The 14,966-nt window shown below is 34.7% G+C and overlaps 1 protein-coding gene across 1 annotated transcript in view; it reads right to left on the bottom strand.

Annotated features, from left to right (window-relative positions):
* The window catches only part of LOC100165551 (zinc finger and BTB domain-containing protein 18), a 9,740-nt gene extending 7,287 nt beyond the window's left edge, over positions 1-2,453 (bottom strand). The window contains exon 1 of the mRNA XM_001942910.5: positions 1,239-2,453. Within this exon, the coding sequence (XP_001942945.2) occupies positions 1,239-1,427 (189 nt within the window). The 5' untranslated portion in view covers positions 1,428-2,453. The remainder of the gene's footprint in view (positions 1-1,238) is intronic.
* Positions 2,454-14,966: the final 12,513 nt, after the last annotated feature.

The following is a 14,966-nucleotide window of genomic DNA, read 5'->3' as shown; positions in this document are numbered from 1 at the left end:
TGTCACGCGTGTGTTAGACGAAAACAGAAAATCACGGTATCGAATCCCCTTAATATTTTAATAATCAAATTCTTTGTATCAGAATATTTATAAATTTACCAACATATAGGTACTTGTAGGTAGGGCGGGAGGTAGAATTAGTTGCACTAACAAAATATATTTAATTCATGGATACTGGCTAATTTAAAAAAGAACCTACTGTTAGATAATAATTATTTTACAGTCGAATAAAATTGTCAATTGTAATAGTATTACTAACACCTCAATTAAAACCAGATACAGTTCAGTTCATAGGAGACCATCTACTAAAAGAATATAGTAAATTAGTATGCTAGATTTAATGATGCTGATAACCTTTCATAGGACCTATTAACAACTTTTAATATTCTGATTCATTTTCTATATCATTCATATTATATCAATATAATACACCCGTATGTCATATTATGTTCCTAGATTATATTATGTCTAATACAGTAGTATTTTTAATCTAACCTAAATGAAAGAATAGTTCAATAGATTAACGTAATACATTTTGGGTATGTACAGTTTTTGTATCATAGTAGGTAAGTAGGTACAAAACTAAAACATAAAAAGTTTTTTTTTTTTAAAGCAATAATTGACGTTTGAAAATTTAGATGATTTAAGACAATTACGAGCCAACAATAAATAACCATGCAGAGAAGTAGCGTGAACACAACTTTTCATATAAATCACTATATCGCACACTGATAAAGATTTAGGTTAGTTTAATGTTAAAATCCAAAATCAGCTAATAAAAAGACTATTTTAGTCTGTGCAAATAGTAATGCAATGAGCAACAGAGAATGGTTTAACGTAAACTTCGAGTACCCCAAGCTTTCGATAAATTCTAACCTACGGCCAGATAAAAATCACGTTTTCGATTCATCAATAGCGGATTGGGCGATTACAAAACCACCAAAAAAGTTTCGAGAACAATAGATATCCGTCATTGAAATAATGATAAAAACAACAACAACCTCGACCACGACAACAAAGAAAAAGTTGGAAGTTTCGAGGGCGAAAAAATCGATACGTCCTGGCAGACTCAACAGGTGCTCCGTGCGGTCAAACAACGAAATCACGGCGGCTCAACATATGGAACACGCCGCAACGTGGATGACACCACGGCGCGATAAGAGTCGGGTGGACGACGACGTCCACAACAACCACAACAACACACGGCCGTAACAATATTATACTAAAAAAAGGCTTACCGCGAAATAGGGGCTGCAGGCGGACAGGACGACTTTGTGCGCGTTCATGCACTGTCCCTCGGCGGCCAGGGCGCAGTCCACCAGCGATCCGCTCTCCAGCAGGCTGTCGAACACCGAAATCAACGTGTTCTGATGGTTGTTCCACCGCAAGCAGAACTGTTGCTGCTGCTGCTGTTGGTGGTGGTCCATGGCTGGGACTTGGTGCGAGTTCGGCGGTGGTTATAATATTATGATGATTGTGACAACAACAACAACAACAGCGATAATATTATATTTTATGGTATCGTCCGGACACGCGGACGGTGGACAGCTGCTGACCGGCTAAAAAACGTGGACGGTATTGCGCTGACCGTACTTGCCTGGCTAAAACGTCTACGCTACAAAATGCGACGACAACAACGGCGACGAGCAGCCGACGCGAAGACGACCTGTTGTGCGCGTTCGCGTGTGCACAACATATACACACACACACACGCACGCACGCACGCACTTACACACGCACGCGCAAGAGCGAGACCGGTAGGGCCGGACGGCTGTGTTAAAGCAAATGCGCGCCGCAGCGGCAGCACCACACGCACCACAAAAAGCGCGAATCGCACGAGCACGCGAGATCGCGAAAAACTTATCGGCCGAGATACCGAGCAAAGTCGACGTACGGATAGTAATAATTTACACCGAGTTCAAAATTAAAGATATTCGAAAACGAGAACGTTTAATTACTATAATTATAATGTTATAACGTTATTACGTATATGCTATCGACTTAATATCGTGTAGAGATACCAGCTAATCCCCAATATTTTATAACTTTTATGATTATTATTGTGGTCGATCGTACGATGACAAAACATTAGGTATATAATATTATTATTAAATATTATTACGGCGTCGTCGCGGATTTCGCGACCGGCCAGCGGAACGCGTAGAAAGAGTCGGTACGGAACGTCGTGCTACGGTCGTCTGCGACAAGAGCGTCGGATGAGTTACTATGGTTAGGCCGATATCATGAGATGGGTATGGTGGGTACCTATTGGACGTCCGGCGGTCCCGTTTTCAGCGGTGGCAGCAGCACCGGCGAAAGCAGCGCTGTGGGACAAAGAGAAATTTTCACACTGAAACGCGGCGTAACGAAATTCAAACATACCATCGCATCGGCACTCCGGTGTGGTGTTCGGTACTTCGGTTCGTCCGTCGCGTATATTACCAAAATATTGTGTGCGCGCGCGCGCTCGCGGGCCGGGTAGTCTCGGGCCGTTGGAGGGGTAGGACTGGTACGGTGGCCGGGTGGCGCGGGAACGGTCGGGCGGGGAGCCGAGAGAGAAAAATACACGAAAAATAGAGAGAAAAAACATCGACAAAAAAACAGAAACGCGGACAATAAAGTTTTTTTTTCGGCAGTGCCAACTTTGAAAGTTTGCACGGTAATTTCGGACCGGTCGGCGGTCGCTGCACACGGAGTACGGCCGCGGCCGTCTTCGGGCCACCGCGCCGGTTACCCGGAGGCCTGTCAGCAGCAGTGGGCAGTGGCCAGTGCTTTATAATAGTAACCAGTAACTAAGTTGTCAATCTCGCCAAATTACATAATACGAAATCATCGAACAACGCTGGCTAATGTTGTGTTGATTTATCTTTTGATATTATTATTAAAGTGTGCACACACACTCGCACACTCAATATAAAAAATCATAAATGTTATCAGTCCGCGTGCCAGCGCGCGTAAATGAGTGTTTTTTTATTAATGAAACGAACGTCGGCGGCAAGTGTTAATTAGTGCGGGACCGGGGGGAACGTCAATCCGTCGGCCGGTGGGGGCGGCGGCGGTGGCTACGATTTACGGATCCGTAAACACGACCGACAATTATTATTAAAGTATAGTAATAATAATATCCGAATAATTATTTCTGTTATCCGGTGGGCCGTTCGCCAGTTCTTGGTCGACGTGCCGAAAAATATATGGTAGAGGGAAAAAACGTGCTTGCAGTGTGCGCATCCGCCGGGCCACCCGAGGGAATGGCGCGTTCGGCGTACCGGTCACACTGCGCGCGTCGGCGAACGTTTGGAAAGTTCGGCGGCGGCGGCGGCCGTGCGGCTGTTTGTTTACACAATACACAGCCGCGGAGATTCGAACGCGGGCAAAAAAAAAATAACGAAACAAGGGAAAAAAATATAGAGAGAAATAATATGAATTTTCGACGGCGGCACGGTTTTGGTGGGAGGAGAGAATTCTATTTCACGGAATTACATTGTGATGATCCGTATCGGGTCCGTCCTCACTCCTCCGTCGCCGCCTCGTAGTTCTTTTATTATAATGTTATTATATGTATTATATTATTATACACGTTTATTATTATTTTGCTGAAACCTCGTATATAACACAATGTGCTCGAAAACGGTACATAATATACTTGTAATAGTATTGTACTTTCCGTCCTCTCCGAGCACATTCATTGGAAAGCCAATGCGCGCGTCTTTTACTATTTTATAACATTGCGAATTACGATGGATACTGGAAAGAAATTATCATTATGTTTGTGACGTGGACGTATATCAAATATTATGTGTACTCAACATACTATTGTCTTTAATTCTCGAAAAAACTAGCTCGGCCCGGCGCTTACGCATAATATTAATATGTTATACCCTCTACGCACACTACGCCGTAATAACAATATTATTATACGATTCGTCAGCCGGATCGGAATATTTTAAATATTTTGAAGAAAAAAAATTGGTATTACGACGAAACGTCGCGTGTAATGGCAATATGGCATGACGATGGACGGTGGTGGACGGACGGACATAATAATATTATAATATATTACTATGTTTTTCCACGGTAAACACGTGTTGCGTACACGTACCGTGTATTATTATTATATATTTTATTATCTGAGATCGAGATGAACTACAGTAAAACCGATCGTCGTCCGGCAATCCGTTGACGTCCATTCGTTCGATTTTTCTGGACACGACGCATATGTGTGCGCGCATACTACGAATTCCGAGAAATGGGATAAAACTGCCGAAGACGACGATGGTCCGCCGCGACGCCCCCAAAAGGCAAAAATGTATATATCAACGCGCAGTGAAAAAATGTGTTCTCCAGCCCATGCTGCGGACCAACCGAATAATACGTTATTGTACGTCGTGATCGCCAAGCGGGTATGGTCGTATACAGGGCGCACGCATAGTCGCGCCGGGCCGGAAACGAACAATAATAAAATCGTTGGCGAAATACGCGGAAGTTCCCGAGATAATTAGATAATTATTGATCGTAAAAACTAACGATTTTATTTATTTTAATAATTTACTGTAAATTACTATTATGGTAATATCGTGTTAGACGGAATGTTTCTTTGGTCGGAATACGGACGCACTACGGATGCACTTTAAGTGCATTAAGTAAATAAAGTTATACGAGATTAATGGGAAAATGGGATTGGTATAGCTGCGATTTTTTGGCTTTAACCACTGCACTACACAAGCCCATCACGGGAACTCAGAAGTGTTACATTTCCAACATACCGATTGATCCAGTCAATAATATGATTCATGAATTCTGAAAACTCATTTTAATTCGATTTTCCAATTTTTTAAATGTTTTCTACAAGCATTGAAATAATTTTGAAAGTCGATCTCAAGTAGAGACTTTGGACTTTGGTCGATAAATTCAAATATGTTTTCAGAATTCTAACGACTTCATTAGATCAATCAGTACGTTAGAAATAGGACACGTCTAAATTCCTATGAAGTGCGTGTGTTAAACCTTAGACATAATGACGGAAAATCACTGCTTTCGATCTACGATATTATTTTTATTTTTTTCCACATTATTATTATTATTAATATTTACTGTCATAGTAGCCTTAACCTTATTAATAAACAATATGAAAAAAAAATGTTCTCAGTCATTTAAGGAGTGATGAAAATATTATTGCATATTTTGTTTTAAACGGTGCACACGAATATTGCATATCAGTCCCTCGAATTACGTCCAACTCTTATCATAAAAGAAAGGTAGCAGTTTAGCACAAATTGCGTCCTTACATAATAATAATATGTATAGTATTATTATTGTATGTTTAATTTGAAAAACAAATTAAATTGTAAATTATTTGTCAAATGTAAATTGTATTTGTCCAGCTTACTTTAGGAACCACTAATGAATTAAATTACGGTGAAAAAGTAACACGAATTGAGTCCTCGACGCAATTCATTCAAAAAGGTACGTTTAGTGTTGCCTGTCTTGATACAAAATTCGTGTGCACTGTTTAAAACGAAGATGAACCACAAAATAATTATTGTTGGATTGTATAACTTAATATAACTTGTTTTTATACCGGTCTGGTTAAATGGAGAGCTTGGACCCTATATATAATCCTCATCAGGCTTGTGTGCAAATAAACAAAGGAGATACATTTAATTGTAAATTAACTGTGGTTATTTTGTACTTTTTAAAATGTTTTGTTATGTATATATATGGTTTTAGAGAGGGCTTCCCAGTTTTTCCATGGGAATTTTGCGCCTGAACTCCTGAAATCTTCAGGCACTTTAGGTACATTTTTGCTTCCCTCGACTAATTTTTTTCCAATTCACCCGAAATTTATGACTTACGGATTAATCATTCACGTATAATATAATATTATTTATTAACAATATTACTATTTATTAAAGGTAGTCAGAGTAGACGAGAAATTCGAATGTTTCGATGAGATGGACGAAACGCGGACTATCGGAATACTAAATATTATTTTATAGGTACAACGTTTGCGTACAAATTTCATTCCGAACCAACCGCACAAATATAATGTTAATAATAATGATAATAATAATAGTAATAATATTTGGCAATAAATCTCGTCGACCCCGCGCCGTCGAATATTATAACCTATACCTGCTGTTATGCATTGTGCCGGCTGCCGAGCCCGTTTCGAACCCTTGTCGAAAGGCACACACGTGGTAACCTCACTATTATATTATTTTATACGATGACGGTGTTCTTCCACCGTTCCTCATAGTGTTTTTGGACTAGCGATCCAAATGTACATCGTTCGTACATAAAAACGCGCGCGCATCATCGTCTCTTGTGCAGTAGGTGGTAGGTATACACGTGAAAAAAAAATACAGGTAGGTAGATAGGTATAGGCATGGGTTTAGGGTTATGCCGCCGTACCAACGAATGAAAAAAAAAGGTTCGACGACGACGAAATATCCAAAAACTGGTTTTCGAACGGGTATATATGCGATATTCGTGCGTATCGCGTGTACAGGGCGATTCGGTTATCCGCAAATTCGTCCGACATCACATTTACAATAATATTGTGGTGTATTATTGTAGTTATTGTGCGGACAATGATATTAATATCGATCGAAAACGCAATTGGACGTTTTCAAACAATAATAGTATTCTAAAAACTATCTCTTTTCGAAGACCACCTCGTATTCGTTGAGAAAGTCCACCCGTACTGTTCTGATATAATATTATATTTTGTGATCGTAGTCGGGGGTGTTATCGATTTTAAACAAAAATTGTGTACTGCGAAGAGCTCGTTTGCCGTTTGGGGTGGGGATTTATTGAGGGTCACGCACAGCATTTCGAATGTGTGATCCATAATTGTACTTCGAAAAGAAATAAATATTGACATGGGTAATATTATCTTATATGAAATTTTTTCCGATGGAACGACTGAATTGCGTTAAATGAATCACTCGGTATAATATAGCGCGCGCGATTGTGTACGAGTAAATACTAAATAACGACGAAAAAAAAACCTCTATATTTTAATAGTTAAAATATATATATTCGAACAAAAAACATAAAACGCACGAGATTATATGTCGACTACCTAACTGTCCAGTCACGATAAGGTTAGGTACATTATAAATTCGAACGTCTTTTTTTTTTTAGTTCGATCGCGAAAACGTGTCGACCGTAATATTATTACAATACTGCCGGTAGCTGAATTTTTATTGCACTTTTATCGACGAATTATCGATTTATATTTATATAATACCAATGTGTATTTATATTGTATACACAATGAAAATAATATATATTTATTTGTACGCGTAGGTATATACTATTAATTATCATCATATTATAATGTAAAAATGTAAAATTGCTGTTTATGGACACTTTCCGTGTATACCTAAAATTATAATGTGAATAAATAATATATAATATAATGTAATAAATAATAAATAAATATGAATAGGTATATAGGCACCTACATACTATTAAAGCACATTGTTTATTGTTTACGGTGTACGTAGACAGCACAGATACCTATTACGATGATATTATTTTAATACCAGTCGGCCGCCGATACCCTAAAAAATCTCGTTCGATACGCGATTGACCGATAAAAAACAAACTACATAATAAACTGTACGACAATAATCGGTTCGCGCGCGTTATAACAATAGGCATTACGACGATCTATGGACCAGGTATATGGTAACGCGTGTAAAAAGATCTTTAAACTATGAGTCATTACTCCGTTTACCGCGACGATCTGGTTGAAAAGTACACTGAAAGTCAGTGATTGGCGGTGGCGGCGGCCTGCTCGCCGCTCACGGTGTTCGGATGTAGGTCTCCGCCGCCGCCGCCGCAACGAAAATGTTTTTCTCTCGCGCGATTCGTTACGTTTGGTTTCCATCCGAAAAGCGCTCCGGCTTGGCGTCACACTCTTCTATAATCTCTATTTCTCATTTTCTCGCCACCCGTCGTCTTGTAAAACTGTATTATTATTACTATTATTATTATCATCATCATTCTCGCTGTGTAAGCGTATACCGCACTGTAATATTTATGTACGACTATAATACAACTATTTTCCAATGTCGTCGGCCTTCGGAATTCGCGACCGCCAAGGCCAGGGATTGTCAAATTTACGCATAGGTTTATAGCGACAAGTCCAGTTCGGTCGCCATTATACATATTTCATCATAATAAACAACAATACAATACAAATCATTTATTATACCTACCTTTGTTATTCGCCGACCGTTTGCGTTCGACTATTATTACGCGCACGCGTGCTCGCTAATTGGACATTCGGACGGGTCGAGAAACGTTCGGTAAAAAACATACACACACGATGGAGCGAGAAAAGACGGAAAGAAAACGGTATTCGGTCAATTTTCGACTGAAGAATAGTAAATTTGGCAACTGTATGGTAGGAAATTTTAAAATAGTACTTGGAGAGATTAGAAACGAATGTTTTTGTGCTAAAATCTAAAAAGATAATAGGACTTTTCATTCAAATACGTATATAGGTATATAATAATCGATTTAATTACGCAATAAAGATATTGAAAACAGGCTTGGATTCTTAATTTTCTCGTCTTGTCTTATTTAGATCTTATTAACAACTTATAAACCAACTTAAAAATGTAAAAATCGGAGGACTCAATTCATCGTATATTTATATAGTATAGGTACCTATCAAGTGTACCTCGTCATTGAGTAAGCTACGCGAATGATCCGTGTACACAATTTTAATTCAATACTCATAAATCATTGTAAACGAAAAATTATTCTGAGCAGAGTAGGTCGGTCGCTTGTCAGCCCTTGTTAGCCTATTTTCTATAGATAAAAATAATATCTATAAAAAGTATATTGTATATATTATATTATTGATGTTGACTTTCAGGGGCGGACTGAGGCAACTAATCAGCCCGGAAAATCTATATTTTGACCAGCCCTTGCCATTTCATCATCACAAAATGTAAAACTTAAATATATGGTACCAAAGTTTTAACAAATGAGGATGCATCCTCTACTCATCTTCAATTTTCACAGTAGACAACTTAAGATTCTCAATGAGCTTAGTAGATGGTAGTTTATCTTATATACAGAGTATAATGTATTAGTTATTTTCTATTACTCTATAACTGAGTCACAATGGATGAAAATCTTAGTGAAGTAAATATTACAAAATTACCAAACAACACACTGTACAATAAATTAATAAACAAGTGAAAAAAATCACTTTTATGAATTTAGAACGTTACATTGAATACATTGAACGTACGAAACTCTACCTATATTTATCAGCCTATTTTCCCATAAATAATATTATATTTTATATTTTACTGTTATATGTAGGTGCAATATATATTAATATTTTATTTATTTTGTTGTGTACAATATATTAGGTAATATTATTAAGTAAATACTCACTGACTAGGATATGACTGATTTCCACGGTTAGAATAATAAAGTCATAATAGGTTATAAATAGGGCGTATAGACTTAAATACAATTAAAAAAGAAGAAAAATGCGATTTAATGCACTAATATTACCTCGAATATTACAAACTACAAAGGTTGATAAAATTCGCAGAAAAATTAAAAGCCAATTTAAATGAATATGAAATAGAATTAAGATAGGTATAGTCGTTATATTTTGTGTTTCATTATAGCACTGGCCAATCAGATACTAATTAATATTTTCAAATAAAAAAATTCAACAGTTATAATTTTTGTAATTGTTGTTTTGTATAACTAAAGTCATAGGAGCGACAGTGGCGCCTTTTCAGTTTTTAATAGAGGGGGGTAAAAATTTTAAGCAGCCCTAATGGGTAGCCGGGTAGGTAAGTTAAGAAACAACTTCTCGCAAGCACATATTAATATATTATGTTCTTTTTCCTAAAATACATACATACAGGGGTTAAAGCTGGACAAAATTCCAGAGGGGACTAATGTAGTAATGTCTCCATATAGTTTTAAGCATTCCATATATAATTTTATGTATAATATCTAATGTATAGATAAAATCCTAATTTGTTAAAAGGGGACGCTTTTTAACCACCGTCAGAGGTAGGGGGACTGAGTCATCCTGCGTCCCCCCACTTTAACCCCTACATATATACATACATACATACATACATATACATACCAACTTTCAGGCACGTCCACACATGCGTGATGTGTCCAAATATATCTAAATATATTTCAACTATTAATTAGTTATTATTAATTAACAATTTATCATTGTAACGATAAATTCTTAGTACCTACACAATATTATATTTTCCTATAAATATAGTCATGTTTTTGCGCTAATATAATATAATAATGGTTAATCGAAAACCACTGATCAACAGCCTGGGCATTGGGCTGATTTTAAAATCAGACGGCGGCAAATGCCTACCTTGTCACCCCCTCCCCAAAAGACGCCACTAAGGAGCGAACAAGTAATACAAATAGAAATATTAGTAAAAAAAATAATAATTAATTATTATTTGCTTGGAAAGCAATGTTTTCGAAAATTCACTAAAAATGCAATTTGTATTTAAATTCACGCCCTAGTTATAAATTATAATTTCTGATGATATTCAGCAGAACCGAAATCTAAAATCTTAAACACCTAGGTTATAATGTTATATAAAAAAATTTTCACACTCCCGCGTTATGATATGAAAATACAAAATATTTATAGTTAAAATGTATAACCACCGATTTCTTTATAAATATATATAATAATAAAAAATTATTTTTAGCGAAGGCCCACCTGAAAGTTCCCGGTATTCCGCCGGCCCAGTCCGCCCCTGTTGACTTTTGAGACTCAATTTGAAGATAATACTAATGTGCAAGGCTGGGCAAGTTAACTATTTTTTTTTAACTCGTTAAGTTAAGTTAATTTGGAAAATTGTAAGTGAAGTTTAAAGTTAAAAGTTACTTTCCTTTTTTATTTAACTTGTTAAAGTTACAAGTTAGTTGGAAAAAATAAGTAACTTAACTTAGTTAAAAATAATTTACTTTTTTTTTTCATATAAAACTTATAATTACACCATTTACACCTCATGTTAAAGATCTACAAATAACATAATATTATAATGTAGGTCTTTATATCTTAAAAAAATGTATTTTGTTGTAAGTACTTATATATTATGAAATCCAACAAAATAATTAAATTATTTGTTTATTTTATTTTTTTAACTAACAGTTTTCCAAAGTGATGGTAACACTTTTAAATTTTACTTTGTTATTACCAACTATGAACTAAATATTAATAATCAAATTAATTATAAAAGTATATAATTTAACGTGATTATAAAATTAATTAACGAGTTAATAGTTATAAGTTACTTAAAAAAAAAAGTAATTCGTTAAGATAGAAGTTACTTCTTAAAAAAAAAGTAACTCGTTAAGTAACTTAGTTAAAAGTAACTTAACTTTTTAACTTAACTTTAACTTTTTAACTCGTTAATGCCCAGCCTTGCTAATGTGCCATATAGAATGTGGTTTAAATAGGTAATAGCTTAGGTAATTAATTATTTTATTACTATTTTTATTTGCTTTTAACAAGCAGTTATTATAGCATAACGACAACACTTAAAGCTTGTAACATTCATACATTTGAATAAACAAAATAACATAACATTATTTAAATTAAATTATTTAATTTAATGAGGTATATGAGATCATTATAATAATGTTATAAGTGTATAACGATTGTACCATGATGAGGAGAGAAACGAGTGGATTAAATAATATAATTAATGCAGAAATGAGAAATAGGTTTGCAATAAATTTAGATATCAATACGTCGTTAGTAGAATCATTGAATGATATAATATGGAATACTATATTAGTCATCGACAGTCGCATAAGAAAGTTTAGTTTGAAGAAGTGGAAAGTTAAGAAAATATGACGTGCAGTGGTTTATACTCGGAATGTGATGTTTTGGCTGAATGAAATACTACTTGAGATGGGATTTATATAGTTTGTACACCGGACATATCTTATAGCTGGACGTATCACTCCCCTATAGGGCGCACTCGATTGCAGTTGGCATGGCTTCTTAAATTAAACTAAATTAAACAAAATAATCTGAAATGTTCGGGATTTAATGGATTTTGTCCAACATTTTAACCTTAAACGCTTACAAACAATTATCGTGACAACGTTTTTTCGATATTTTTTATATGGTATAAGAAAAGCTCATGAGGAACCTTGAATTAAAATTTCAAATTTGTTGACCTTCAAACATTTTTTAATTTACATTTAAAGAAAAAAACTAAAAAATCGTAAATGTCAAGTGTCCCTAAATATATCTTACCTCAAAAAAGTAAAAACGTCATATTTAAACGTTAGATATATATATGGCGAAAATTTCAAGTTATTCGTTTTTGAGTTATACCAAAAAAACAATAGGTATTGATTTTGTCAAAAACTACTGGTTTTGCTCAAAAATAACAGTTTTTCTGGCTGTTGAAAGTGAACTATATTTGAGGGGTCATATTCAGGCAATATTCTATATACATTGTGAGTGATGTGTGACTGTATTTGTAATGAGTAATGACTGATCATTAGTGTGCGTGAATTCCCAGAACGTTTTATTAACTTTAATGATAGGCTACGGCTATAAGAGTCTTGGAAATAAGTAACTACATAAGCTCAGTCACTCGACACAATATTTTGCGATCAAAAAAGTTTCAAAATTAAAGTCTCAAAAAGTGGAAGAAAAATTCACTCTGCCGATCCAAGCCAGATTTCAATTTTGAAAACATATTTAAACTCCTTATTCTCTTTTCTAGGTTATGTAAGAAATGGATTTTCGATTTTTTTTTTTTTTTTTTTGTATTGTTAATTGGTATAGTAGGTAACTAAATGAATTTACTTTTTAATCTTCAAAATTATCCTCTACTGTAGTGTTACTAAAAAATCAAAGATCTATTTAAGTATATTTTGTTATTCAGCTTATTGGTCGAAATGCACAAAAAAACAACCGGTTTTCAACAGCCTTAATTTTATTGTTTTTTTTTTTATTATGTACCTATTAACTATTAAGAAAAGTACTAAGGTTTTTTATTTTTAACCTCCTTGGCCCTCAATATACCAACTTGATCCAATTTGATACCAAAAACCAAACTCAAAGTTAAAAATTTAAGTATTTATTATTTTTTCCTGGGCCAAAAGGTGATTACAGATGGAAAAAACAACACTATATATTATGTGAAATGTAGGTGGAAGTATACATTCATAAGCTAAATACAGATTTGTATTTAGAGATTCTGACTCCAAAAATGTATTTAGATTTTAGAAAAAATATTTAAATACTTTGTGTGAACAGAATTTAAATAATTTTGGTTTTAATTATTAATACATATTACATATATTAATTAATTTTACTTATAACTTATAAATTGTTAAATATTTACTATTTATAGGTTCCTATATATGAATTTTTAAATTTTTATACCAGAGCAAGAATGCCCGTCGAAGAAAAATTAATGAACGATCAGACACCACAGAAAAAAGAAAAATCCTATCGATCCAGCTACACTGGACCCACTTGAGATTTTGGTAAGTCATCAGGGGCGGCTCCAGAGACATGGTTAGGGGTAGGCCAAGTTATTATTTTCGGAAAAATTCGATGACTTTTTTTGTAATTTTGTTTTTAACAGTATAAAATTGTTTAGAAATACAGCTTGGGGGAAGGGCCTAGGACCCCTCCCCGCTGGAGCCACCCCTCTAAGTCATCAATACTTCGACACCTATCAACGAAATTTAATTAGCCGGTTAAGTTGAATAATTATTATTTGTATACAATAATATACTAGGGGGTAATTACGGGGCGAAAATGTCTAAATGCGGCACTGTATGGCATATTTATAAAACATTGTTACTGAAGAGGCCGAAACCTTATTAAATTATTTCGATAATTCGATACATTCGTTAACAATTCTTAATGGCAACTGGCAAGTACAGACAAGTTAGAAATGAAAACAACAGAAGTTAAATAAAAATTTTTAGTTAGAAAATAAAAACTTGTGTCTAATAATATGCCAAAATATAGCAAAATATAAAATTTGGTTTTTATTTCCATGGTTTTTTTTCGCGGTCTATTCTTCTTTTTTTTCCCTTGATTTTTTTTCCGTCTACCTATATTATGCATAAGATTGGGCAAAAAGTCATTACATTTATCTCAATATACAAATGTAAAAATTATGTACCTATATAATCCAGCGCCACAGTCGTGGCGCGAGCTAAATAAGAAAAAAAAAATAACTGCACGACGTTGTGTGTATCGTATATATGTGTATAGTATGTGTATATCGAAGCAGGAGTTGCCTATATAAACTGTGTAAAATACAGGTAAATTTGTTATATGACATAACTAATTTTATAATGCATCGATTAACTCCTAGTAAACTCTAAAACATCAAAAATATTGTGCAGGACGTGCTTTTGTAAAAATCATCAAAATGGTACGTTTAGAAATTAAGTTATAAATGAAAAAATGTGAACTTTTTAATGGAAATTTATATTAAATTCAGGACCACGGTATCCGTCGTCGTCATAGCATCAGCGTTGCCAATGTTTGTTATATAGTCATCGGGGAAAATATGACAAAATTACCGTGCTACAAACAATATTACCGTTCTTATAGATTATTGTGCATTGATAATAAAAATTAGTGATATCACAACAAAAATCCTTCATAAACTACGTGTAAAAATGGCTAAGTAAAAAAAATAAATATAAGATCTTTAAACACTGTAAAGATGTGATATCATGAATAAATGCTATGTATATTCTACCGGGGGTGATCAATTCCCTTTTTAAATTACCCTATGACACTCGCAAAAAACGTGGCTTTCTATTGGTGAAAGAATTTTCGAAATCGGTTCAGTAGTTCCAGAGATTACTTTCTACAACGGTAACTAACGACTCCTCTTTATATAATAGTATATATATAGATTGACTCAAAATAA

This window comes from Acyrthosiphon pisum, chromosome A2, assembly GCF_005508785.2.
Source record: "Acyrthosiphon pisum isolate AL4f chromosome A2, pea_aphid_22Mar2018_4r6ur, whole genome shotgun sequence".
Classification (NCBI taxonomy): domain Eukaryota; kingdom Metazoa; phylum Arthropoda; class Insecta; order Hemiptera; family Aphididae; genus Acyrthosiphon; species Acyrthosiphon pisum.
This window is presented reverse-complemented; position numbering and strand designations above follow the sequence as displayed.